Here is a 27,568-nt window from a genome sequence, read left to right as displayed (position 1 = left end):
GATTATTTTTCTTTTTTGTTTTAACAGTTCTGACTTTCAAGGGAGCATGGCGATCGCATACCTGAGTAAAAAGATTGTTAAACAAATCAAAAGAAATGTCGACACTGCTATCACTGGTGTTAAAAACGCTATCCCAGTCAACATTACGTAGGTCAGAAACAAAACTGTCACGATTATAACGCCTGAAATCTCTCTTATAAAATGACTTTACAATTGGTGAATGAATGTGAAAATTATCAAAAATACAGAATACTGGGAGATGGTCTGAGATATCTGCAATAATTGTACCAGCATTTATCTGACAAGAGCTAATATTTGTATAGATGTGGTCAATTGTTGACCTAGATGTACTTGTAAGCCGAGTAGGTAGTGAAATTAACTGCTCAAGGTGAAAACATTGCATTCTAGATATGAAGCTTCTAACATTGTGGTCTGATTTTGTAACATCGAGATTAAAATCGCCCATAAGGATACAATACTTTTTGTCTAATTTAACAGTACAAAGAACATCAGAAAGGCTGTTTTCAAATTCCTCAATATTAGTACCTGGTTTGCGATACAGTACACCAACAATGATACGATTTTAGTACCACAGATTTCAAGCCATACTGATTCCGAATGCATTACATTGTAATTCAACAATTTATAATCGAGGGAGGAGTGCACATACGCACCTACTCCACCGCCCCGACCTGTGTTTCTACACTTAAGCTCAAGAGAATAATTTGGCATATGAAATAAACTTGGGTTATCAATTCTCCAAGTTTCTGACACACCAATAACATCGAACGTACCAGAAATACAGTGATTATACAACAGACGTACATCATCTATGCTATTACCAGAGATCGAGCATTTACATGCGATACAGAAAAGGAGCGGCCGAATGTAGAGCTGAATTTATCATTTAAGGCGGAGGGTTGTATGATAGTAAATATTAGAAAATCTCTACAACTTGATCTCTTTTAAGGTACAATACTTTCAATGACGCAATAGTGTTTTCAAATTGTTGAAATGCTGCGTTTTTTTATTTAAATTCCAACTGTGCTGTGAAATATCATTTTATCATGTAAGTAAACTTTATCTCTATATTTACCAAAGACTTTGAGACCAATTACTTGCACAAATAGATTCAGAATTTTTACAATTTCATTCCTCCTATTCCAAGCTTTGTAGATCAATATTGATGTTATTGCATAGTTACTTTGCAGCACAACAAAAATTTCAAAGGTTATGTAATGACTCTTTTCATGCCTATGTTATCATACATATATGATAAATAATATGGTCTGGAGGAGGCAAAAGGAAAGAAAATATTTATTCTTTACAATATAAGCGACAGTTATATTCATATATTCATTTAGAAATTCTTTCCAGATGAACGTCTGATTGCTTAGTGCTGTGATCATAACATGTTTTCTCAGAGGCAATGTCTGTCAAAATATGAGGTCTTTGTGAATGCTATATATTTCAATTTCAAATTAGGTATGTGAAGTATCACTGACTCCACAAAAATGAAAACAAATTTTCCATATTGCAAGGCTTTACTTTCCAACCAAGATAATGATGATGATTTTCTCTATCTAGTTTCAGAATTTTCTATTTTACTTTCATTCAAAATCTATCAAATTTGCTTTCATGCAACCATAATTACCACAATGGTAAATGAAACATAAGTTTTGTCACATTTGTAATAAGTTTAGCAGTGTTTCATTTTTCCAATTTCTCTTAAAGCAACCATTAAAAGTTTGTTTGTACGAGGCCTATTTCAAGCATACGTGTATGCATTTATGTCATACATTCCATTCCTTATCCAGAATGCAAGTATTTCCATAACTTGTTGAATAACATGGTCTCAAATGGCAGGTAGTGCCATGGCAACTAGCCCTACTGAATGGTCAGAAGTAGTCATGTGACAGTTTCCATAGCAACAGTGAAGTGTCTTGATGTTCCATCTATGCAGATACAGTACCATACACAATATACTGTGTTGTCCTTTATTGAGGAAAGGCGGTGAAAGTTATGCATCATATGAAAAATGGCAAATATTAATTTTCATTTAGCATATCCAGAGAACCCGTAGAAGTTACAGTCTGTGTCAGACTCACCTTCCATTTCATTGGTTGGTGGATGTATAAGCCAAAATTTTTCCTCTGTGTTGTACATGAATGTTCAAAAATAAAGGAGAAATTCTGCCATCTTGTGTAACTGTATTTTATTTGTTCATCTATCATGTCAGAAATTGTTAATGTTTCTGTTGACTTTATGATGAATGCATCAAATAAAACCTTACTTACATTCATAAGCTGATAATAAATATACACTTTCATGACCTGATGTCAAGCATATACATGAAATTATGTGTACAAAAGAATTTATGTTTTACAGAGTGATGGCAGATTTATGACATCCGATGATTAATCATGTCCCATCAGTAGAATGAAAATAAATCTTGTACTATGTGAAATAAACATGATCACATCATTGTCAGAGACAGTAGATTTTCCCATTAACAGATATTCTTAGTATACATACCGGTATAGTAGTGCTGTCATTAGTGTCAAGATCAAGGTACTTTAAATCGGAAAAAATTAATTTTCCTACAAGGAAGAGAGTTGAAATAGCATCACAGTTTTGCACGAAGACTACTTTCTCATTAATTTTTGCAAGTCAATATATCAAGTTATTTATAGTAATGACAAAACGTAATTTGAAAATTGAAAGAGAGACGGAAATATAATTCCTACGTATTTGTTAATGGTATTCATAGAAACCTTACATGTCCATGTAACCTTGTGATTTGGAAAAGTCTTCCTTGCAGGCATGATATAGGAAATTAGGTTTGCTGTAATCGATAGCAGTGAGCTGAATTGTTTATTCCAAAAGCTGTTGAACAGGAAATAAAATTCTTTTTTTTCTGCTGAATACCAAGCAGAGTCCATGACTCACTGAATGCTGATAGAACTACCGGTATATACCCGGTAGATACATCAAATGGTGTTCCTGCTGTGTAAAAACACTCTTAAGGTAGAATGCAGCTCGAAGAAAGATGTCCTGACTCTCAGCTTTTCACAATAAAAACACTGTCGTCTGTTAGTGTGGACTAATTTTGAAATTGGTAGATGAAACGACATTTTCACCATTCCGTTTTCGTTGAAATAAAAGATAAAATTTTTTCCACACAGTATAACATAGAGATAGCAGCAGCCATTTTTAATCTAAATTGCAGTGAATTTTAGGTCTTGTGTTTCTCTATTTACTAAATAAAGTGGCCAGACTATTCTTGACTTTTATTAAAAAGAATGCTTTCAAGTTTTCTGAAGGGAACTTTGAGCAAAGTTTAAAATCTGTCATTCCATGAGCATACTACCTTAATGTTGGTATCCAGAGCTAAGTGCGCCTGCTTATCATGCTGTAGGCTTCAATCGGCCTGCAGTTAGAAAACAACGCTGAGGAATGCCAATCACTAAAGATTATAGGCTTTGCAGTGTTGAATTTCCGATGTGAATTCAGCAGCTGACAATTCCACCACTTGAAGCCAAATACTTTCCTGATTTTCATTGATTGGGAAACTCAATACAAAAACCGGCTTTTGTGTATATATCCAATAACATCAGTGGCATCCAGTCATGGGTTGACTGCTGACAGTTTAAATAAATATGCGGGAAATCCGGTACAATTTATACCAACCCTTTTCAGCTTCTGTTGAGCAATGTTTAAATATTTAGTATTTTCATCAGTAAGGAATTATGGAAAATACATCAAACACAATCACAGAAGAAAGAATGGAGACTGTGTGTTCAAAGAGAATTTGCCTCAGGTTTTAGGATTCAAGAGCTGTGTGTGAACTGATTATGCAACTGCAAGTCAAAATAATTAGTCTTTTATGCTATGGGCTTTCATGTAGTATTGAAAGTAAATCTATAAAAAGGCCCTCATTGAGTCAATCTAAAAGTCTTTAGTGCAGGGGGTCAGCTGTTTTGTTCCCATGGTTACCAGTGTTACACCACGCACAGTAAGCCATGGATTGTTGTTTCTTTTAATGTTTTGTAATAGCGTTTTTGCCAAGGGATGTGTGTTCAAAATACAAGAATGACTTTAAAAGACGTAGAAGAGAACATTTTTATAATAATTTTAACTTTAACAAGTAAAATAATTAAGTAGAATTTTGCTTATTTACCAATTGGAAACTTTTAAGTGTGAAGTTATTGAAGAAATATGTTGGTCTCATCCAAAATATGATGGAAATATAGAAGGAGAAGTAACAGGTAGACTGTAGAATGAAGCATCAGGTAGATACAACTTGTTACACATGTAATACTTGAACTTCATATGAACCAATGTTTGGTTCTATCATAATGAACTCAAATGTGCCAACAAGAACGTTATCACCAAAACAAAAAATGAAATCCAGAAAAATTAATAAAGTTACATGTTTTTTCATGTAGTATTCTCCATTCTGAATTGTAAACATTACAAACAATGGCATGCCTTTTTCCAAAGATTCCCAGAAATTTATTTGGAAAAATATCAAAATCAGCATTTTATATGTTCTGTTGAGGGCATCATTAGGCATCTCAGAGAGAAAAAAAAGAATCAATAAAATTTTTGAGACTTAGAAAAGATGCCTGAAGGAAACTCTTGAACAATGGATCCTGTTGTTTTTCAGTTCAAGGAATCTGAATAGTTGGGTTTAGGTTTGGTGGTTAATAGTTTAATCCTAGCTATGTAATGCCTTCAGGTGGAACATACTGAAAGCATTTTTAGAAGCCTTATGCCGAAGCCACACAAAGAATATTGAGTTCTGGTTTTAGACACTCATGATTCAAAAAATATGAGTAAAACTCCAAACAGCCAGAGTACTTTCACTGAAAACTGTAATAAAAATGCTTTCTACATGTTTTACCTGTAAAATTAAGGTGTCATTTACTTTTGATCAATTATTCAAGTGCACATCCTGACAACACCATGGTTTGGCCAAACTCTCTTGTTTTCAGTGGTGAGTTAGGACAGGTATGCAAAGACATTGAGGTGAAATTTAGAGTATAGCATATTTAAATACATACATGTATGCCCTGTGTACATGTGTACCTTATCAACAGTATTTGTATAACATGTATAGTGGTGGATTTGTCAGGGGCAATGTTACTTAGACACATACATTCAAGGTAGCAATTGATTGTCAATAATAACAAATTCACCCAAAATAGACAGTTGAGAATTAAAACATACTGAGCAAATGAAACTAAAACCATGAATTGCATTTGATATCAACCCTACAATCCTTCCCTATAAAATTGAAGTTCAGAAGCCAAAAATATCTTGGAGAGGAAGTTGATAAATTTATGAAATTGATTGTATGGAGTAAAAACTGCTGACAGGTATTTGAATAACAGACGTTTAAGAACATTGATAATGTATCATGTTTAATATACATGACAGAGTTTCCATGGCAGAACCGTGGATATATAGCAAGTTCAAATTTGCATATGATGGAAATAGAGGTAAAACCCCACACCGGGCATGAAGTTAGTTTCATTTGTCACTGGCCCCAAGTTTGGTGAGCTGAGGGGTACTCCTAATTGCTGTGGGGATTAGAACAAGAAACTAGAGCAGTATCATAGACCCTCAAGAAAAAATAAGGGTCTATGGTAGTATTAGTGTATGAAAATATTTTTGAAATCTGTCAAAATTACAGTTAATGAGGCTTTTATGTAAGTGTTTTAAGCCATGAAAAGCGTGTAAATAGGACAGTCTGTAGATATTAATCTTTGGTTTCAACATCTGCACAGTTTTGATGGAGTTACACATGTGCAACATTGCATTTTGCAAATCCTGGGTAGCAGTGGTCGCCATGAAATTCAAATCTGTGTGTTGCCATATCTCTGACCATCTGTGTTTTGTAGTGAATATGAAAAGAAAAAACAAACCAAACAGCATGATGTATAAGCACAGTCCCTTCCGTGGTATAAGGTAGGTATGTATTTGTCATTGTAAGTCCAACGTGTTTGGAAACTGAACTAATAGAAAACGATTTATGTGGTATCGCCAAACAATGGATTCAAATTAAGGCTTGAAGCTTCTTAGCTGTTGGTTGTTGTCGCTGAATAGCATCTAATTAGGTCTTATGGTCTGAAAGATGATCCTGTTATAGGATCCATACAATTTTGTAGATCATTTCAGTGTCTAGACTGGACTAACTGTGTACACAGGAACACTTTGCATGTTTGTGTGATGGTTGACCTCTGGTTCTGACCTGGTAAAGAAACCAAAACCACCAGTAAAGATTTCACAGTATGACTATCTCATTATCACCCAGTGTGCACAGTGTGAGCCATTGATCATATCTAATTATGCGCAAATTGGTTCCCATGAGATCAACTACATGCTTGAAACAAATATCAGCCATGGTGCATCCACAGTGTTCTGTAATGACATCAACATTTTCACACACAAAAAAAATAATTCTAATGTAAATATGCAAGTTGCTTTATCATAGCTGGATGTTATGCATTGTCATGTCATATTTGATCATTGCAGGCAAACTTCAATGATGATATCAATTGTTGTTAGTTTCTGAAACCCTGCATCCTCATTTGCATATTGGTGTTTCAGATTACAACTGATGAAATGTTTATGTGTATAAAAAATAAAGGGAACATCAAAGACTGTTTCAGCATTTTACTGAAATCTCCTTACCAAACGTTTAGACTTATTTTGATCTTTTTTTTGCTAAAAAAAAGTTATTAAATTTTTTATGAAACTGAAATATTGCTAGAATCCATTATTATTTCATATGTATGAAATGTTCAAAGATCATGCTCTATATAGTAGTTCAGTATGATTAACGTTAAGATATAAAGTAACATCACTCACAGAATTTTATTTGTTAGGGCTTTGGAAAAGGCAAATTTATCCGAAACTATCATATTATGAATATTTTTCTACCCACACAGTATTTATTTTTGTTTGCTAAGAGGAATTTGAATAAACATTTATGGAGAACTTTGATAGATTTTTCAAGCTCACAGACAACAAAGTTCTGATTTGCTGAATTCATTTAAAATGACGTTTTTACGTATTTATGTGCACACTGTACAGTGCATCTACATGTATCTTGTCAAGACTGCACTTTTTTGTATTTATACTTTAATGTAGAATCTGCAGCCAGCCGGTAATATTTGAAGGAACTTTTTTATTACTAACAAAGAATCTGCCAAATTAGGCTAGTGATACATTGCAAATAATTTCAGTGTTAACTTTATGCCAAAATTGGCTGTACTCGTAGAATGTTTTTACTCTCTCTCTCTCTATAAATGTAAGTTGCTATTATGACTGTCAGTGATATTTTGCCAATGACAGAATTTAGGTAAAGTCATGGTGTTTGCATTCAGCAGTGTTATAGAACCTGCACAAATCACTCCCTCAGTTGACTTCAAAATCAGAAACAAGATTTTGCAAGCACGCAAAAGAAGGCACAGCTGTCTATTGTACAGCAGCATCCAGGCTGACTATTGTATTTTTGAGAGTTTTAAACCAACAGAAGGTGATTGTTTGCCAAAACTAAAAACAAGACTTAGTCACTCCCATTTGTCATGATAAGAGCTGGTAATTTTCCTGTCCATTAACGCTTCACTGGCTGACAATACTGACCCAAACTGACTTGTTAGAAAAAGATATCCTTTAGTTTCACACATAGAGCTATGTGATATCTTAGGTTATCAAGTACATGTAACATTTATCACCACAGAGAAATATGAAACTCTTACATCTGTATTTGTGCTATGCTTACAATGTATCTGTCCAAAATAGAAAATGACTTAAAATGAGGCAACATGTTTGTATTAACCTTTGTCCATACTTTTACTATATTTGTTTTGGATCAGACAATGCAACCAGCGGCATATCTATTCATAGAAATTGTGTGTGAAAATTGCTTGAGGATTGGTCTATATCTGTGTCAACTTTCTCCAAAACCTTTCCAGTGTTTCCTCTTTTAACATGTTATACATCTGATTCCAGTTGCATCAGTTCAAGGTACACACATGAAAACTTCAGTGTAGCAAGAAGACCTCTACCCTGAAAGCCCCATCTTTTGGCCTTTTTTTCAATACGATGCTTTGAAATCAAAAACATCGTATGTAAAAATGCTTACCAAAACATGACCACAGAAATTTTTCAAATATTTGCGATGAACATGCAACTTAGATTTTCATGACTAAATAATTTTCGACTTTCAAGTCATATATGGCCACGATGAGTGAATAGAAAAAACGGAACAACCGACGAATCCATGGCATAAGATTGAAATAGTGATACGGTATTTTCAAACACAATATGGCTTAATATAAAGGGAATCAAAATAATTTCTCTGCAGTTAGATGAAATTTTTTTGGTATAAGCAAAAATGAAAAATGATCTGCTAAGGGGTTTAAGTTTTGCCATGAAGATTTTTTCCCCGGCATAAATCCCTTACTCTTTGTTCAGCTAATGTATATACTGGTATATTTATATACAGTATATTATTTATACTGGTATATTTATATACAGTATATTATTAATAAAATACTCATAAGACCAGAGCAAGTAGCGAGGAAACTTGCATAATGACAACCATTTGAAGTTTAGATATGTTTCCGTGAACAATAAGCAATAACCGTACGGTATGGCAAGGGGATCAAATGATTTTGTGCTTGGTCCGGATCCTCAATGCAAGAAACCTGAGGCAAGGGTTAGAGCCCACTGCACTTTTCTGAAACTGACAGTTTTCCTGTCTTTTTCTTAAACAGTCATGAATGTATCTATGTTTACCTCTAAAAATCTTGTGGATTATATGGTTCTCATATTGGTAGTGGTAATTTATTTTTTTATTACAACAACCAAACACACAGACCTGATTTCTGTTCTGGTGCTCCATTTTGACAGCCAGATAGACTACAAAATACATGTAGGTCAGCTAGAAGCTCAAGCCTGACTGTTACCTTTGTTTGTGATTTTTAAGGAGAAATTTGGAATCTGAACAGATGTTAAGTTAATGATCTCATCAATTTCTGTGCAAATTACATTGGAAATAATTATACATGTCCAAGTCTTCAATGTTGACTCTGCAGCTGGCACAATTTGTAGAAACACCAGTTCTAAATGACATGTGCTCACCTTGATACGATAGTAATGAAAAAAGTGAACTTTGTGAAATTTTGACACGGAAATGATAAAACCATGAGATCACAACCTATGAAGTAGCTCATCAGCCACTACAAGTGTATCAAGCCTTCTTTCTTGTGTTCAAGGTTTTTAAAAGAAACACAGCAAACAGCCTATACATAAATCAGTCTACTAGCTTTGTGACAATCAGAAGTGTGTATGCTATAGAATTACAGTGGCCTCTACAAAGAAACAATGGGCCTTCACAGAACAAAGGAGTCTGGGAAGGCCGTCTGTGAACTAAGTTACTCATTGCAAGTAGGCTATTGTGATAGAACACATACATGTACACAGTGAACACTGCTCACACTTTCTACCTAGACTACTGTCGTTATTTGATTCTTCAAAATTAATACATGTGATGAAAGAAGTTTATTTTTGTTCAAGGCCTGGCCCGAAAACAAGGAGTTATAATGTACTGTCTCAAGCAGTTGAAGTAAATGGAGAGAAAAATTTTATTTGAGTAATAAAAAGTAGACAAACATAAAGATTTTAAGTGAAAGGGACAATTGCAAAAAGTTTTGATAATATTGTCATTCTACAAAATGATACATTCAGTATTTACTGCTCTTCACCTTGAGAACTGTAAATTGAAGTACATTGTACCAGCCTCATGTGTGGTGTATAAAATGCAATGTTATCATCTAGGCTAATATTGCCTTGTGACAATATATGGGCCAGTGTGCCCTCTAAGCCAATATGACACGCCATGATGCAAACAAATTGCCTGTGACGCAAGCAAAATTTTTGCTCTTATGTAAAGATATACATGTAGGGCTGACACAAAGAATTTTCCACTATTTGCCAAATTGACGGAAAGTTTTCAGAAAGACACATTTGTTAAAGGGCACACTGATATTGGCTGTATTGACAAGTTGAAAACTGGACATTTCAACATGACTTCAACTGTATTTTACACAAAACAGAACAGCTAATTGAGTTTAACATTTCCAATCAAATTACATATTACACATGTTAGGGGCCGTCGATAATAAAAGCTGACGCAAGACAAACGTAATTCTTTCGTTTGGGGGGGGGGGGTAAAAGCTCATTTTGTTTTGTGTGCGTCAAAATCGCATAAGGATTTACTATTGTTTTCGAAGTGCGACTTTGCAGCAAGAACGCAAAACTACCTTCGCGTTCATCGAGAACAGAATAACCATAAAATAAGGAGACAGAAAAGACAATGAAAATTATGAATGTGAAATAAAAACTTTATGCTTTTTTAACGTGAAACATGTATGTGAAACATTTTCCTACATGCGAAATACATTAAAATGTTCTGTCTTAAAAAGTGAAATGCGTAAAGAGGAGGTTTATTAATTAATGTGCCCTTCCGGTATTTTTTCATGGGCGTGCGGATCGGAGAGCTGCATGTGGGTTTGTAAGAAACGGCATCATAACACGAAATTGATTTCGCATAAGAACATTCGTTTTGAGGGGGGAGGGAGGGGGTTTCAAGTAAAACGAAGGAATTACGTTTCTTGTGCGTCAGCTTTTTTTGTCGACGGCCCCTTATACACTTTGAACACAAACAATGTAGATTGTAACACACAGGTACAATTAGTCTGGCAGAGACCCTGCGATTCGCGTTCTTCCTTGTTGGAACACGCGCGCACCCTTCAGAGACGCGATGCGAATCCAGGGTCTGGACGTTCTTGCAAGCGACCGGTCGGATTTCTGCCTGATCCGGGTACTTTATAGAACTCCACAAATCCGTTAATCAAACAAAAAATGACAAGTACCATAGCCAAATAAAATGAAAAATGAAAAATAAAAAAATACAGCATATATAGGTCTACTAGCTGCCAGTATATATTCTCTCCGCCCAGTTAGATAGGTTTTTCTTTTGATTGCACTGCCTTATGAATATTCATATACTTGCAAGAACGGACAGTCGCTGTGTCTGGCAGCGGGTGCTCACAGCTGCACAGCGTAGCCTGCGAATGCAGGCCCATCGTCAGCATCGTGGGCGCGCACAAAACAAGGCACAGCGACTGTGGAGAGTCTAAGGTACAATGTACATGTACTAAGTTAACCCTTTTCCTGCCGAGCGCCCCTGTCCGTTATCCTGCCAAGTCGGTCAAAACCGCCCCCTTTTCCGTGTCTACAGAAGATAGGCTCTCCTGCACGCTTTCCTGCCAGGCATTTGGCGGAAAATACCGCATTTTCGGGGTACGATTACCGACCATATACGTGTTAGACTTCAAAAATTTTTGCATGCCCGTATAGAGGGCAACCGCTGATGAGGTTGTGTCCAGAAAATGACGAGGTCACGGGCGTTGTTGCCCCGGGGGACGTGCACTTTTATGCCCTTTTCTAGCTTACTTTCGCGGAAGTAAAGCTCGTTCGCCGGCACGCACGGCCACACCGGGCAAACGTCACCTCTCTCGTGGGTTAGTAGAAGACCCAGGGTTAGTGCTATGGGTGCGGGAGCACCCTCAAACCTGTCCTGTTTCCCCTGGGTTGTGTCACTTGGCCACGTACTTTGAACGACTTGGAAGAGTTGCACATTGCAGTCTGCTTGACGTAGTGTCAAGACATAGTTCCGCCATTGAAGGAAGGCGTGTACGTAGTTTGGCCAGTTCAGTGAACACTTAGCTCGTTAGTGTTACCGTTTCCTAACAGGTTAGTTGTGCAGTTGTTACTAAGGTGCAGTTTTGTACCACCTTAGCTCTGGACAGTGCAACTGCTCTATGCACTAACCCCAACGACAGATGGTTGGTACAACGTCTACGTCGCACGAGCACAGCCTCCGTTGGGCTGTGCCCCTCCCACGTGATACAACGCACGTTCATCCATTACTATAGCGTCCTTACGGATCTGCCAAAAACGAAAGTGGGGGTAAAAACAAAACAAACGAAAATATGCGATCCATAGATATTATATTTTTTTTTCGGGAATAATTACATTATGCCGAACAATAAATCTCGGAGTCTGTCTCGACGTCCAAGTGCATGGTCCGTGTTTCAAAAATTACAATCGGGGTGGCAGATCCGTGTTTCAAAAATTATAATAGGGGGAATTGTACAAAATAATCCGTCTAAACAAAACAAAACAAAACGAAAATATGCGATCCATAGATAGTATTTTATTCGGGAATAATTTACATTATGCCGAATAATAAATCTCAGAGTCTGTCTCGACGTCCGAGTGCATGGTCCGTGTTACAAAGATTACAATCGGGGGATTGTACAAAATAATCCGTGTTTCAATTTACAATCAGCGGGATCGTAAAGCACAAACAAACGGCACAACCGTGCTCAAAATATGATCATGGTCCGTGTTCAGAATACAGTCAAGCCACTGTTAGGCGAAGCTGTCCCTGTCCGTTATTTACGTCGGGTTCTCTTGCTGATGGGTGTCGTCGGGGCTGTGTGAGTAGAGGTCTGCACGCCAATGCTCCTCTTACCTCGTAGCATCATGCGATGATGAAAAGCCGCAAAACACTCGCCCTCGTGAAGATGAACCCGGCACAGACTACATCCTTTGGACGTCTCAGACAGTCGTCCGCTCGCAGTGGTCTTACCCTCTCTGCTACATACTTTACAGCATTTCTGCCGCCCCTCCAACGGCTGACAACGTGCATCGGCTGATTTTGTGGATTGATGTACGAGGCAAGAGAAACAGTGGCCTCGACCTCTCTCACACTGGGCTGCGATCGCCCACAATAACCGCCAATGAGTTGTTTCCGACACGCAGATGAACATCTTATGGGTCAGCTTACTATCAGGGTGTACATGCTTGAAGCATATATATGCATTTACCAGGGCAACATCAATCAGGTAACATGCCAGATATGTCCACCATCTGTGGTTCTTGCGCCCAGTGTGAAAGTACTTGCGCTTCTGGTTGGCTCGGTCGACGCCTCCCATGTACCGGCGATAATTATACAGCGACAGAGGCACTTGTCGCCGCTCGTCTCCCTCCCCCACTGGCACGCACTCCAAGGGTGGATAGACCGTATTCAAGATCAGCACCTGAGCGTTACTATCCTGATAAGCAGTGATGTTAAGACGAGAGTCCGTTCTGGTCGTGGCTTTCATATCCCCAACAGACAAAGGAAGGCGCTTCCTCTTACCCGGCGGAATTAATTGAGGGGGCATGGTGCGACGATTACGGCGGTTGAAACTCCCGACCATGTAGATCCCGGTCTCCATCAGCTCTCTAGCAGTAACGACCGTGCTAAACAGGCTATCACAGAATAGGCTGTGATTATATCCACAGAATGGCTGGACCAGCTCCATCGTAATTCTTTTCACCACACCTCGCTCCTGCCGTCTCCCATCAGTCCGATCCCGATATTTCACACCTAGGTACGGTGCAAAGTTAGCTATGTATGCAGTGGTGGAGTCGCACAGCTGCCATATCTTGAAACCGTCTCGATCAGGCTTATGCGGTAATCTCTGCTTAAATTTAGAACGGCCCTTAAATCGCACCATGCCCTCGTCGATGGAGATCTCTCTACCCATCTTATAATTATTTACGCACCGGTCAACTATGGGCTCCATCCATGGATTGATTTTATACAGGGGATCCTCCTGACACCGACGTCGGCGGCGTGCCTCATCAGGATCACGACGTGGATCGTTCTCTGGGTCTGCCAGATGAAAGTATCGCATAAGCTGCTGAAAGCGACTGCGGGTAATCACAGTAGAAATACCCTGGTTTCTCAGAAAGGGATCGCTAGACCAATAATCCTCCACTGATGATTTACGGTCGATACCCATACAGACTAAGACGCCAATGAACGCCTGCACCTCTCGGTAGTCAGCGTTACGCCAGTATTTATCTATTTTCCTAGCGATATGTCGCTGGTGGAATTTGGCGTATTTATTAGTCTCGTCCTTGGCCAATCTGATCAGTGTAGCTGGAATAAACTTAAAAAAGTAATCGAGCTCACGGGCGTGGCTGGGCAAGGTGAAAGTCGGTCCTCTCTCATGGTCAAAATCGGTCTCCTCAAATATATTAGCATCGGTATCGTCTCGACATACGCCAGACAGGAGGTGTGTCGTCCTCCGCCAACACAGCAGCAACGTCATCATCGTCGTCAGAGCTTGCCTCACCTACGTACTGCCTGTCATAAAAGTCATCGTCCTCTGCCGCATCCTCGTCAACCTCCGAGTCGGACTCAGCGGTGATATCACCGTCGTCTGGGCGTCTGGGCCTGAACTCGCCCGTAGCGGCATCAAGGATCATATCTGGCTCAAAATCAGGTGGGCTATCCTGATAACGAACCCTCCGCACTATCTTTTTCGGCGGGGACATCGCAGCACACGAAACTATGGCAGGAGCGGGCTCGGCAGCCTCTGCTGATGACGAGGACTCAAGCTCTTTCGCACTGGGCACAGGAACCTCTCCTGACGCAGGATGAGGGCTCATAGTAGCAACAGGTGGTGTCTCTCCCGGAGCAGCCGGGGGAGAACCAATGGCATCAGCCGTCTCATTACTCACTGTCTCACTAGCAGCAGCAGACGTAGTCTGTGCAGGTGAAGTATCTCCCACAAGAGCAGATGTAGTCTCTGCAGGTGAAGTAGTCTCTCCCGGAGCAGCCGGGTGAGAACCACTGGCAACCGGTGACCCGTCATCATCCTCATCGGCAGAACGATCGTCTTACGTTTACGCTTACCACTGGGTTTTTCAGCCGGAGATGGCTTCGCCTTACGGGAGCGTTTCTTGCCCGACTTCTTAGAACGTTTACTAGGGACATCACAACGATCGCTACCACTACCGCCCGGAGACTCTGCATCTTTGAGCTTCAGTCGTCTGCTCGCCTTCAGAAAACTTTTGCGGTCCATCAAGCTCATGTCTGGAACAGTGTCGACAGACTAGCAGGTCCCTCCCTTTTAAAGCCACAGGGAAACAAAGCCCTGGACATGATTGGACGCAGGGGTGTTAATATATGCATCCACCTGTTATTATAATGGACCTACGGCAATCAGTCCACCAACCGGCGCTGACATTCCTACCCGTCATGTAAATTGCCTGTCCGCACCATTTGATATGCTAATAATACTCATTTGCGATGCAAATCAATCGAGCACTTAGCATAACATAGTCAATGTCATTAGCATCTCAACTTGACATTCCGTCCAGCTGGGTACGTGGCATGCGCACCTGCCACCCAAGGACGTTGCCCAAGCCCATGTTTAGTACGGGTGGGAAACCCGTATCTTTAACCTCATGTCCCTTCTAAGTACGCCTGCGCAGGGCGTATTGTCATCCAAGTCGGTGACAAGCCAACCCGACAGATTGCCCATTAAGCAGTAATGGACTGGCCGTCTCGTTCTTGTACGGCAACGAACAGTGCTTCAGCGGCTTGTTTAGGTCATTAACGTCGCCTGCCGAGCGGCTTACCCAACTAAGGCGGTCAAGATGAAGGATGCCAAAATTGTCAACGGCTGTCTCGGCCTCGTCCGTTGGGCAAACATGGCTCCTTCAAATAACGTGGCCAGCACGTCTACGTCATCAGCGGTGATGACGACCCGTCATTGACGCCCGAGTGCGTAAAACTCGGAATATACCGACAGGTACCTCTACCTGAGTCGGTCATACTACGGTATAAACCAAACACAGGTCTGCCAACTCCCGTTAGACTCGGCCGTTAGCCGAACTTCACAGGGACAACATAGGCGTAACAAGTCGGTGAACAACGGTTCACGCACCTAACCGCAGCCGCCAAGTCGGTGAACAATGGTATCAAATTTTGAGGCCATGTTCCTGAATGGCAAGGCTGAGGCGGTGTGTTTCGTTGCACGGCTTGAACGTCTAGAGCCAAGTGCAGCCGACAACGTCCGACATCTGAGTGGGGTAGTCTTTTCGAGAAGGTAACAAGTCGGTTAAAAGCGGTGGTTACCCTTCACAAATGTCGCTCAAGTCCGTTCGGATCAGTTCCATGTCAGGGACTAATCAAGCCGAGTCCGTCAAATCCGTCCGCACTTCCCGTCAATCAGGACCAAGTCCGTGATTTTCGTCTCGCACCATTGGCAAAAAATTGCACTGCCAGCTGAGGCGGTCTTAGGCGGTTGCCTTCGAGAAAGCCGAGTCCGTCAAATCCGTCCGCACTTCCCGTCAATCAGGACCAAGTCCGTGATTTTCGTCTCGCACCATTGGCAAAAAATTGCACCGCCAGCTGAGGCGGTCTTAGGCGGTTGCCTTACAGATTAGCGTTGCCGAGACGGTCAATTTCGGCCGCAATCTATGTAGTGCCTCAGAGCCAAGTTACCCCAAACTCCGCTAGAATACGTCAACGTGCTAACCTGCCAAGTACGCTACTCGTCCCCAAAAAAAAAACCAGTCCCCCACCGGGGTGGGGGACTGGCTGGGTAGCTTCCGCACCTTTCCCTGTCGTTGGACTCTCTGTGAACCCATTTCGAGAGCAAACGCCGTTCCTCGCCCAAAACCTGTCCTCGAACGACCCTAGCGCGAGCATGGGTTTGCTACACGTAGTTCCGTCGACTAGGCAGGAAAGGGGGTACCAAAAAGTAGCCCGATTTCCACCGCCTTGGCAGGATAACGGCCGTGGCTGCTCAGATTCTAGCTACACCGAATTTCAAGCGGATTTTCACCGACTTGGCAGGAAAAGGGTTAATAGCCAATGAAACAGACTCCAAAGTAAAGTTAGTATTTCAAATTTTTTTGCACAGAACCTGAAGAGAAATCTCTGTTACATGACAAAAACATTTCAAACTTTTCGTTTTTTGGTTCCTGCTATTCTAAATAGATGAAAAAAAGTTTAGAACCTCAATTTGTCTGCGTTGCATTATTTGTTTACTTTGTTTCAGTGTAATCCACATATATTTGCTGATTTTACATAATCTAAACATGCACAAAATTGTGACCTGTATGTAGAACATTGTTACAGACACAAAGAAGGTTAATACATTAGGTACATGTAATTTGTGATGTCAATACAGTTTTTGTTTTTGTGATACGTTGCTTACCAAATTTTCATCATTTTTATGGTACCATACATGTCTGTTGCTATATATGTAACATGTCTGTTGCTATATATGTAACATGTCTGTTGCTATATGTTACAATAGATAATTTTACTATGTGTTACAATATATGTACTGTATGTTGCTATGTTTTACAATGCATCCATGCTGCTGTATGTTACAATGCATTTATGTTGCTACATGTACCGGTATATGCTACTGTACAATAAATCTGTGTTGCTATATGTTACAATACATCTATGTTGCTATGTTACAATACATCTATGTTGCTATGTTACAATACATCTATGTTGCTATGCTACAATACATCTATGTTGCTATGTTACAATACATCTATGTTGCTATGTTACAATACATCTATGTTGCTATGTTACAATACATCTATGTTGCTATGTTACAATACATCTACCGGTATGTTGCTAATGTTACATGTACAATACATCTATGCTGCTATAACCCTTTTCCTGCCAAGTCGGTGAAAATCCGCTTGAAATTCGGTGTAGCCAGAATCTAAGCACTGGTGACCGTTATTCTCCCAACCCGGTGGAAATCGGGCCCTTTTTGGGTACCCCCTTTCCTGCCAAGTCTACGGCACTACGTTTTGCTATCCCCTGTGCATTTAGGGGTCATCCGAGGAGAGGTTTTCTGACAAGGAACGCCTTTTCCCCTCGAAATGGGTTCGCAGGGAGTCGATAGACAGGGAAAGGTGCAGAAACCTGTCCGCCAGTCCCCCACACCCGAGGGGGGCTGGTTTTTTTTACCGCTTTTTAGCGGACTTGGCAGGATAGCATGGTGACGTTTTCTGGCGGAGTTGGACGTACTTGGCTGCCTGGCACTATAGAGATTGCTGCCGAACTTGACCAACTTGGCAATGCTAATCTAGAAGGCTACCTCTTGCAAACGACTTGGCAGATAGTGCCGATGGTGCGAGACGAAAGTCACTTATTCAGTTGTGCGTGACTGAAAATGAGAACGTATTTCTGACGGGACGGCTCGACTTGTTCCTCCGATGGAACGGATATGAACGACTCGGAAATACCATTACAAACTGGTGTCTGACGTACTAAGCTGGGCTTCAGCTCTGCAAGTTCAAGCCAGGCACGTCCTTCACCGCCTTGGCCGTGCCATTCAATGGACGTAGCTTTGGATTTTTTATTTATTCCATCGTCCGAAGTATTGGCTCTGGTTTGCAGGCAAACGTATCCTCTTGCCGACGCATTGGTAACTACGTACGCTGTTTGCGTACAGAGAATTCAAAAGGTGACATAAGGTCAATGCTACGGGGATACCGCCTGCAGTTAGCAGGGACTGCTTTTGTTATGCAAACCAGCTAGCAGTACAATATGGCTGCCAGGCATGTGGACACGTTGATGGCTAGAACAATGGAAGCATATTGCGTTGCACCCGTGCATCGCAAAAGTGAACTGAAGACTTAGGTGTAGTGACTGGTTATCACTGGTTAGCTGCAGCCCAAGCCATGTCGGTACAAACCCGTACCTGACTGAGGACCACTCGATTAAGTCAGTAATGAATGGTAACACTCGTAAACCAACTCCCAACTGAGCTGGCTAAACTACGTGGAGCTGTGCTTCAATGGCTCAGCCATGTCGTTGATACAACGGCAAAAACGTAGTTTTTGTGCTACACTGCCAAGTCGTTGAAGGTACGTATTCAATTGACCCTACCCTGGGGAAACAGGACAGGTTTGCCGGTGCTGCTGCACCCCTAGCACAACCCTCAGGGTCTCTGACTAACAGACGAGTGAGGTGATGTTTGTGCCTAGCGGACGTGCGTAATACTGAAGGAGTTTATTTCCGAAAAAATAAACATGAAACGGCAATAAAATGACGCACTCCCAGGGGCAAACAAAGCCGGTGACCTCAATTTTTTTCTGCAGTAACCCTTGAGCTCCTTCCCCTGTCTACGGGCATGTAGAAATTATCGAAGTCTAACACGTATAAGTACGGCTAAAACAACCCTGAAAATGGGCGATTTCTGCCAAAATGCCTGGCAGGATAACATGCAGGAGAGCCAATCTTTTGCAGGCACATATTATGGGGCGGTTTTCTACTGACTTGGCAGGATAACGGACAAGGGCGCTCGGCAGGAAAAGGGATAATGCTGCTATATGCTACAATACATGTACCGTACGTCCCAGTTACTCCCCCCCCCCTTAAATTTCTTCTCCAATAGACAGTCACAATGTATATCTGAGAGCTGCCTGTATAAATGAAAAATCCCTCATCATATGTAAAGCTATAGAGTAAACATTTCATTGATATGAAAGTCATTCAACATGACATGACAATAATGTGACTCTTGAGTATCGATGAGCACACAATTAAAAGACAATTTAAACAGTTTTAAATTTTAGTTTACTCTTCACAGACCTTTCAAATGTACTTGTGAAAATTTCCTTCAACTATTCAGTAGCAAGATATGTGAACATTTCATTTCAACAATAGTGTTCACCTCTGGTACATTTAGTTTGTCAAAGCAAATTTTCCACGGCTATGACTCTGTATAAGTCATGCACTGTTGCCATTTCACGACAATTTTGAATTACTGGCACTGTTTTAATTCTCAAGTGACTCCAGAAATAGATTACTGTTTTGTTTAATATCATAAAAATAACTCCAAACAGAACATTTGCTAATGAGTTATTTTGAATATGCATATTTGCCATTGCAATTAAAACACAGTGTAAATATGGTAAAATTAAGATCATATGCCTGGCAACACATACCAGTATGATATAATAAAATATGGTCTGCCAATTTTACGATTTGAAATTGTCCACTGAACTGTATTGGCACCATGGTGCTCACATAGTACCGGTATATACACAATCCATTTGCCCAGCTTTATAAGAGCTCCATTAGATACAATGTACAATTTTTTTACCCATTATTTTGTTCTTTTTGTAAATTGCAGTTTCTCTGCCACTGCAAAAAGCATATCAAAATGTGTATTGTCAGCCTGTATATGCATGTGTGTTATTATGCCCAACATACATTGTATTTGTTGACAACTGAGTTTTAGTCCAGACTAGACTTTGTTTGTCAATAATAACATCAGGTGTTATACACATTTCAGTGAATTTGCAAGGCGTATATTTTGTATTTCAACATTTTTCAGGAAGATTACAAAAATTATGAACGTTACAAAAGTTACAGCCATTTTTGCCCTTCAGAGAATATGTGCTTTGTATGAATATATGGGTACATGATATGTACATGTATATCAGTGACTCACTTTATAGTAGCCCTAGGATGTTGAAAAAGGGACCCAGATTATTTAGCAACAACCAAGTTACATGTACATGTATCTCCACAGCTGTATGTAACCTTCATTAAACATTTCTAAGCTGCAACCAAGCAGAGTACTGTTCATCCAATGCTGAATCTCTCACTAAAATTTCTACATTTCCGTTCAATTTCCAGACTATTGGACAAACTGAAAGTGCTTTGTCCCAATACCAGTTACTGCACGGATGTGATGCAGCGGTCAGACCTTGAAGCCCATCTCAACCACCGTTGTCCCGGCACAATGACTTACTGTGTCAATGCTCCAGTCGGGTGTCCATTTCGCGGTCCACGAGTGGAGCTTGACACTCACATCTGGGAATGTCCGTACAGAGACAGTCAAGGTGAGCATTGACCAAAACCAATGAAAAGTAGCATCAGTATTATATGCACCATAATTTATTTGACCAGAAATTGGAGATATTGCACAATCTGTTCACAAACAGAAAACACCTTTTGTGACTGCATCATTAAAATCAAAATATTAACAAAATATTCATTTTTTGCTCACGTGTTCACACACGTGAGCATATGGTTTAGCCATGTCTGTCTGTGTGTCTGTGTGTGTGTCTGTGTGTCCGTGTGTCTGTATCCCCATTATCTCAAAAACGGCTGAACGTATTTCAGTCAAATTTGGTAGACATCTTCAGAATTCAAATGGCTAGAACTGAAAAGGTTTTGGTGGGCGTGGCTTGCATATTAATGAAGTTATCACAGTTTTAATTTTTGTGATACATGGTAGTCTATGGGAAGCATGATGACCATGGTTTCTGGACATCTCGACCCCTAACCAACTCGACCCTAGACAACTCGACCCGCTACCAACCCAACCCTGGTTAGACCTTATAGCCTTGCTCCTTCATGCCAAATATCAAAGTCACAGGTCTTGCCAATTTTGAGAAGAAGATTTTAAAAGTATTATTTTTCTGATTTTTCTATGACCTTTGACCTCCCCTATACCTATGCAGCTAAGCTATGGCAATGGCTTATTCTGGCCTATGTTAAAGTCCAAGACAGCCAGCGTCTATTGGACAATGGCCAGTAGGGGACCAAATTGCACTCCACAATTTTGGGGATTCCACTTGACCTTTGACCTTGGCATCTTCCTGCAACTCATTTATTATGCGCATATCTAATTCTGAGCCAGCCAATAGAGCAAGAGGTCTGATTTTTGGTATATAGGGATAACTTAGCAATACAATTTTTTTGACAAAATGTCATGTGACCTTGATGACCTTTGACCTCAAATATACATATATGGCCATAACTAAGTAACCACAAGTGCTACACCCTTCATATTTGGTATGATGGGAGACCTTATGACATCACATCCTGTACCTCATTAATTATGTGCATATCTAATTCTGAGCCAGCCAATAGAGCTAGAGGTCTGATTTTTGGTATAAAGGGATAACTTAGCAATACAATTTTTTGACAAAATGTCATATGACCCAATGACCTTTGACCTCAAATATACATATATGGCCATAACTAAGTAACCCCAAGTGCTACACCCTTCATATTTGGTATGATGGGATACCTTATGACATCACATCCTGTACCTAATTAATTATGCACATATCTAATTCTGAGCCAGCCAATAGATCTAGAGGTCTGATTTTTGGTATATAGGGATAACTTAGCAACACAATTTAACTTGATTTTAGTCATTGAAACTTGCTATATACATCAAAGATACTGTGATATAACATTATTGAAAGTCAAAAGACATTTTTACTTCAGCCAATTCCAAATTTGCATATTAAATAAATTTTCATACTTAGGGATATTCATCTGAATTGACTTGATCAAATTGATGTAATTTGCTATGTACATTTCAGACACTGTAATACAATATTATTGAAAGTCATTAAGCATTTTCTCTTCAGCCAATTCCTAATTTGCATGTTTAATGAACTTTCCTTATTAGAGATATATATCTGAATTGACTTGACCAAAGTTGACAAAACTTGCTACATATATTGCAGATACCATGATACAACATTATTGACAATCATTAAGCATTTTTACTTAAGTCAATTCCTAATTTACATATTTAATGAACTTTGCTTATTAGGGATATATACTGGGATTTACTTGATCAAAGTTGGCAAAACATGACAACATTGATGATTATACCTGGTTAAAACAATATCGAAAGTCATTTCACATTTTCATGTCAGCTAATTTACAATTTGCATATCTAATGAGCTTTCACAGCTCGGCATATATGGCTTGAAGGACTTGGCCAACGGTAATTACACTTGCTATATAAAATGGTGATACAATGACAGCAGTCAAAGAACTTTAATATTTTTATTTCAGCTAATTACATATTTGTATACTTCATGACCTTTGAGAATTAATCGGCGGTGATTATTGTTAATTATGTTGATCATAATACTTTCAATGAAGTTGCAAACATGTGGCAAAGGTTCAAATTTAAACATAACTGTATGAAACACGTGAGCATTTTCAGTTCATATCTGGTAAAATATTTAAAATAAAACTATTGACAACAGAGGAGTCTTCAATCCGTATTTATAATTTCCGAGCTACAAGTGTTATTATCACCATTGATTAATAAACACTCAAAATTCCTAGTTGTTCAGTAATCTGAAACAGTGACACTTTGAAAAGGTTACTTTCAAGCAATGGCTGGTCAGTAAAATTTTCTTTCAGTATACATTTAAGTTTACAATTCAAAACCTGTTACAGGTGATTTTATTTTTTCTCATAGAGAAAATCAAAGACATAGTAATAATTTGTGTTTTGGATCATTTGAGAAAGTGTATGTGTGTACGTTCATACCAACATGTACACTGTAGTATGTTTGTAGCAGACAATAAAGTGATATACTGGTGCTGTTTCCGTTCTTTTTTCCCACTTCTCTCCAACCCTCATCCTGTTCCCGGGGATAGATCTTCATCCTATTCCCAGGGAAAGACACGCATACTTTAGACCTCATTGTCACTTCCAAACTTGTTATGTACATACGTTCTCATCTGATGCATTTCAAAAGTCCAGTAGCTGTAGCTTTAATGGTTTTTTCACTATTTTTGTTTTGTACAGTGTATATCAATTGCCAGTACTTGTTCTGCTCCCAAAAGCATGTTGAAATACCTGCTGTTTAGCTTGACAACGCAGCAGCTATACATGTAAAATACATGTACACCATCATTGTGTTCACATTTGAATTCTAGTCGGGACCAGAATCCACATGCAGTTTATACATGTACAGGATGAGTTAAAAAGCTGAATGCTGTGTATCTCAACATGCTTTGGGGAGCAGAACACAAAACTGTAGTTGACAATGAAAACAAAACTAGCGGGAAAAATCATCAAAAGTTACACCCTTTAAAATCTAACAAAAAGGCACCATTATCATTTGTTTAATGTTGTCACATTATGATCAATAGCAGTGCTGTCTCTTCCATGAGCCCCAGGACTCTTGACCCAGTCATCAGGAAAGCTAGATCACAGATATCAATATGCCTTAAATCATGTCATAATATTTCAGTGTTCAAAAGACAATTTGTTCATGCAAGGTCAGAGAGCACAAAAAATCATAATTCTCAGAAGTCCAACTCAAGTGCTGTATGGAAGTTAATATCTGTAAGATATTGATGTTGACAGTTATCGTCTGGTATGAAATGAGTGACATGTTTTCGTGTCTGTACCCTCAAATGACCCTAACATTTTAGCCTGGGGGTAAAAAAAGTAAAATATCAGCATGTGACCTAGGGTCAAAGGGTCAAAGGGCAGTTATGGTGGGGACAACAGTTTGACCTGGTAGAGTTCAATATGAAAACAAACAGAATATATGATTATCAAAGATTGTATTTACAATGTATTTTGACTGCAGTGAGATTCAACCATACTTTTAACTATATTCAGTCAATATTTTGATTTAAGTAAATTTTTGTGCATTTGTGGAATTTTTAATAAAGAAATTGTTGATTCAGCAGCCTGAAGTGCTACCAAGGTTCACAAATTTCAGACATTTGACAATTCAAAATTTCGTTATTTTGAAAACCTTGAGATCAAAGCTTACAGGAATGAGAGTATACAATATCCCACTCACTGAATCCCATACTGGTATAGGGAACTAAGCTGTGTATCATGAAATTTTAAATCAAGTCTTGTTCAGTGAGCTTACCAAGAAATTTATTCCATCAGACGAATTTGTTTTCCGCAAATCTGATTACCTATTTGCATTAATGCTTCCTGTAGATATACAAGTAAAGGACCAATTGTCTGTAGAAATTTCAAAGCAATTATATTTTGCATGTCTCAGCCACTCATAGAAATTATTCATGAAAGTTATTGTATTTTTACCTGCTTTGTCATCTTTCAGTCATACCTGTACATGTAGATGACCACAATTAATTAATCAACGATATCCATCCCTTTTGTCTCAGAGATCAAATTCTAGAAAAATACGGATTAACTGCATGTAATTCCAGTGGATGCAAGCATCTTAACTCGTTGCTATGGAAACTACAAGTACTTGCATAACTTTAATTATTGCTAAGAGTCCTACCAGTATTTGTAAATTTTACTGTTGATGCATTTAGGACTAATGTTTGGTATCTCGAAGTCAACCAGGAGGGATTTACTCAGACATACTGATATTTGTAGGAAACTTGTCATGAAAGACCAACTTCTACAGAAGTACTGTAGGAGGGCTATTCTATGAAGGTAGAACCGTATTTTGAACCTTTTTGCATGTATTTAAATAAAAGACACACAATTGAAATGCAATGTAAATTTCCTTTTTCACAAACTGTAATGTATAAATCTACAGCATATAAAAGGAGCAAAATATTCTGAACCTTAATTTATGTACTGTACATGTACAGTATGTAAAACACTGGAGTAATACACTGGGGAATCCTGCTGAGAAAATATTTTTGCATCCAATGATGCAGAACCAGACGTGAACTCTGTGGACTATTAAGTGATTAAATTTGTGTGATCCAGTGCATGCATGCTGATTTTTCACTCGCTCTTGTTGAAATGCAACTTCCATGTCCCACATACATGTATGCCAGCAGTTTAGGTCAGGTGGTCCTGTTCTGTTTATCTGGTGTTTAGCTGTGAGTTTCAAAATTGAAAGTCGATGTTAGAACTTGTACTTTTCACTGCTAATATACAGCATGCTCAGAAGGTTATCACTGATTGGTCGATTGTCACTATTCACAGAAACTTAGGGAGTCTATTTTTATTATTCAATGATAACGGTAAGATTAAGCCAACCAATCGGATAACAGCTTCTGATTGTTACAGCCTGCATTCTTAAACATTGTGAGGAAATTTTCACCTCACTGGCCATAACCAAACTAGTTCACTGTCTGTTATTCGACAAGGACACATACCCAGTTGTCTAGCTGCAGGCACTAGGTAATAGGAGCCACTAGACACCAGTTTGCCAAGAAGACATCATAATTGGATGATTATTTATGGGATATTGAATTTACAAAGTGGACACTCATATATCACATGACTGCCAGGTTATGTACAGCAAAATAGAACACCAACAGTGATTTGTACAACATATACCCTGTAGGCAGACAAGATAATATCATTTTCATTTTACAGACATAACAACAGGCTTTTGTCATGCAATTTGACATGTGTTGATTTTTTTCTTAGGTGGAGATTAATTTTTTTCTTAGACAAATATGAATTATATTTTGATTATTTTGTGAGGACAACAACAGCTGACATGCATAAATTACGTATAGTGTGAAGTTATGAATTTGTTTAATGGAAGCGGTATTATCTTGAGCTGGCATGGCCCAGAATTATAGGATGGACATCCCAGTGTACCTGGGTAGTGTGAGGCAAAGAAGTGTATGGTGGATGTCCTTATGAAGCGTAAGACCAAGAAGAATTTATAATTGATATTTTAATACCAACTCCTACCTTGTTATATTTCTTGAAACATACCCATGGACAACTGTTTCTCTTAAAAAAACATATTCTAAATGATTTAACGAATATAGCAAAATATTTTCAGAAAGATTCCCTTTTTAATGGGTCTATATATGTTATGTTATAACCTATTTATAAAAGCGAAAATTGCAAGGTACCTGGTAGATTAAACAAGTAGGACTGTCGCCAAATGACCTTGACATTTTGAAAATAGAAAATGGTTTCTATCAGTCATAAAGTTTACCTGGACGTCTGTATCATCAACGGTTAATTGGGACAAGTTAAACACAAGAAGTTTTTGTGAATTCACTTCAAACAATTTTGCCTTTTTGAAGTTATTTTCTGATGTGATGCGCAAGTAAGGACAAGAATTCTTCCACTCTCCTGTAGATGTAAGAGGAGACTCACATTTCTCCGTCTGCTGATACAACACTGGCATCTGACTGTGATATATGTGACTCATTGTCCGACATTTGGCAAGAATCATGCTAAATAAAGAATAAATCCTGACATAATTGGTTTTCCCACACCCATAGTTCATGCATCTTTGCTATGTGTTTATTTCTTTCAGTAGAAAAAGTGTTTATAAATGTCACATTATCTCAGTTCCCAGCATTAAGAATTGAGCGATACATGCACAGTGTTTCTGTAGATTTTGATGTCAGACGTTGTTGCCAAGGTAATTATTAGAATACCTGGTCCGGGCCTGGTCTGATTGTTTGTTAAATCTTGTTTATTTTTCGCAGAGTTTGACTTCAGTATCAAACAAATAACTTTGCTGGAATTGTAACTTTTGCTCTGATTCTGTACAGCCCACACTGCAAATCAATCTCTACGATACATGTACTGGTCTGTATTTTCACATTTCCCTGTTTTACTGTAATAGTCGCGCCAGCGGCTTACTGACTACGCATGCGCTTATTCATAATATACTATGCGAGTAACCGGAAGTGTACCCTTCTTTCTCATGATGGGCGCCGCCATGTTTTTTTGAGTACTCGTAAATAAACAAATACGAAACAAATAACAATGATATAACATGCCTTTATAAAATATACCTCTTTTATTAGCCAGTAAATGTTATTATACACCTTGTCGCTGATACAAAGTATCATTGATATAGATAAACGGAGAAAACTGTCGTGCATATGAACGGGGGCA

General features: G+C 39.0%; 1 protein-coding gene across 1 annotated transcript in view; it reads left to right on the top strand.

Annotated features, from left to right (window-relative positions):
- Positions 1 to 27,568, top strand: part of LOC139141138 (ligand of Numb protein X 2-like) — a 73,286-nt gene that overhangs the window by 29,642 nt on the left and 16,076 nt on the right. Inside the window, exon 3 of the mRNA XM_070710742.1 lies at positions 20,609 to 20,814. Coding sequence (XP_070566843.1) covers positions 20,609 to 20,814 — 206 coding nt within the window. The remainder of the gene's footprint in view (positions 1 to 20,608; positions 20,815 to 27,568) is intronic.

This window comes from Ptychodera flava, chromosome 9 (assembly GCF_041260155.1).
Source record: "Ptychodera flava strain L36383 chromosome 9, AS_Pfla_20210202, whole genome shotgun sequence".
Lineage (NCBI taxonomy): Eukaryota > Metazoa > Hemichordata > Enteropneusta > Ptychoderidae > Ptychodera > Ptychodera flava.
Note: the sequence above shows the minus strand (reverse complement) of the source record. Positions and strands in the feature narration are given on the sequence as shown.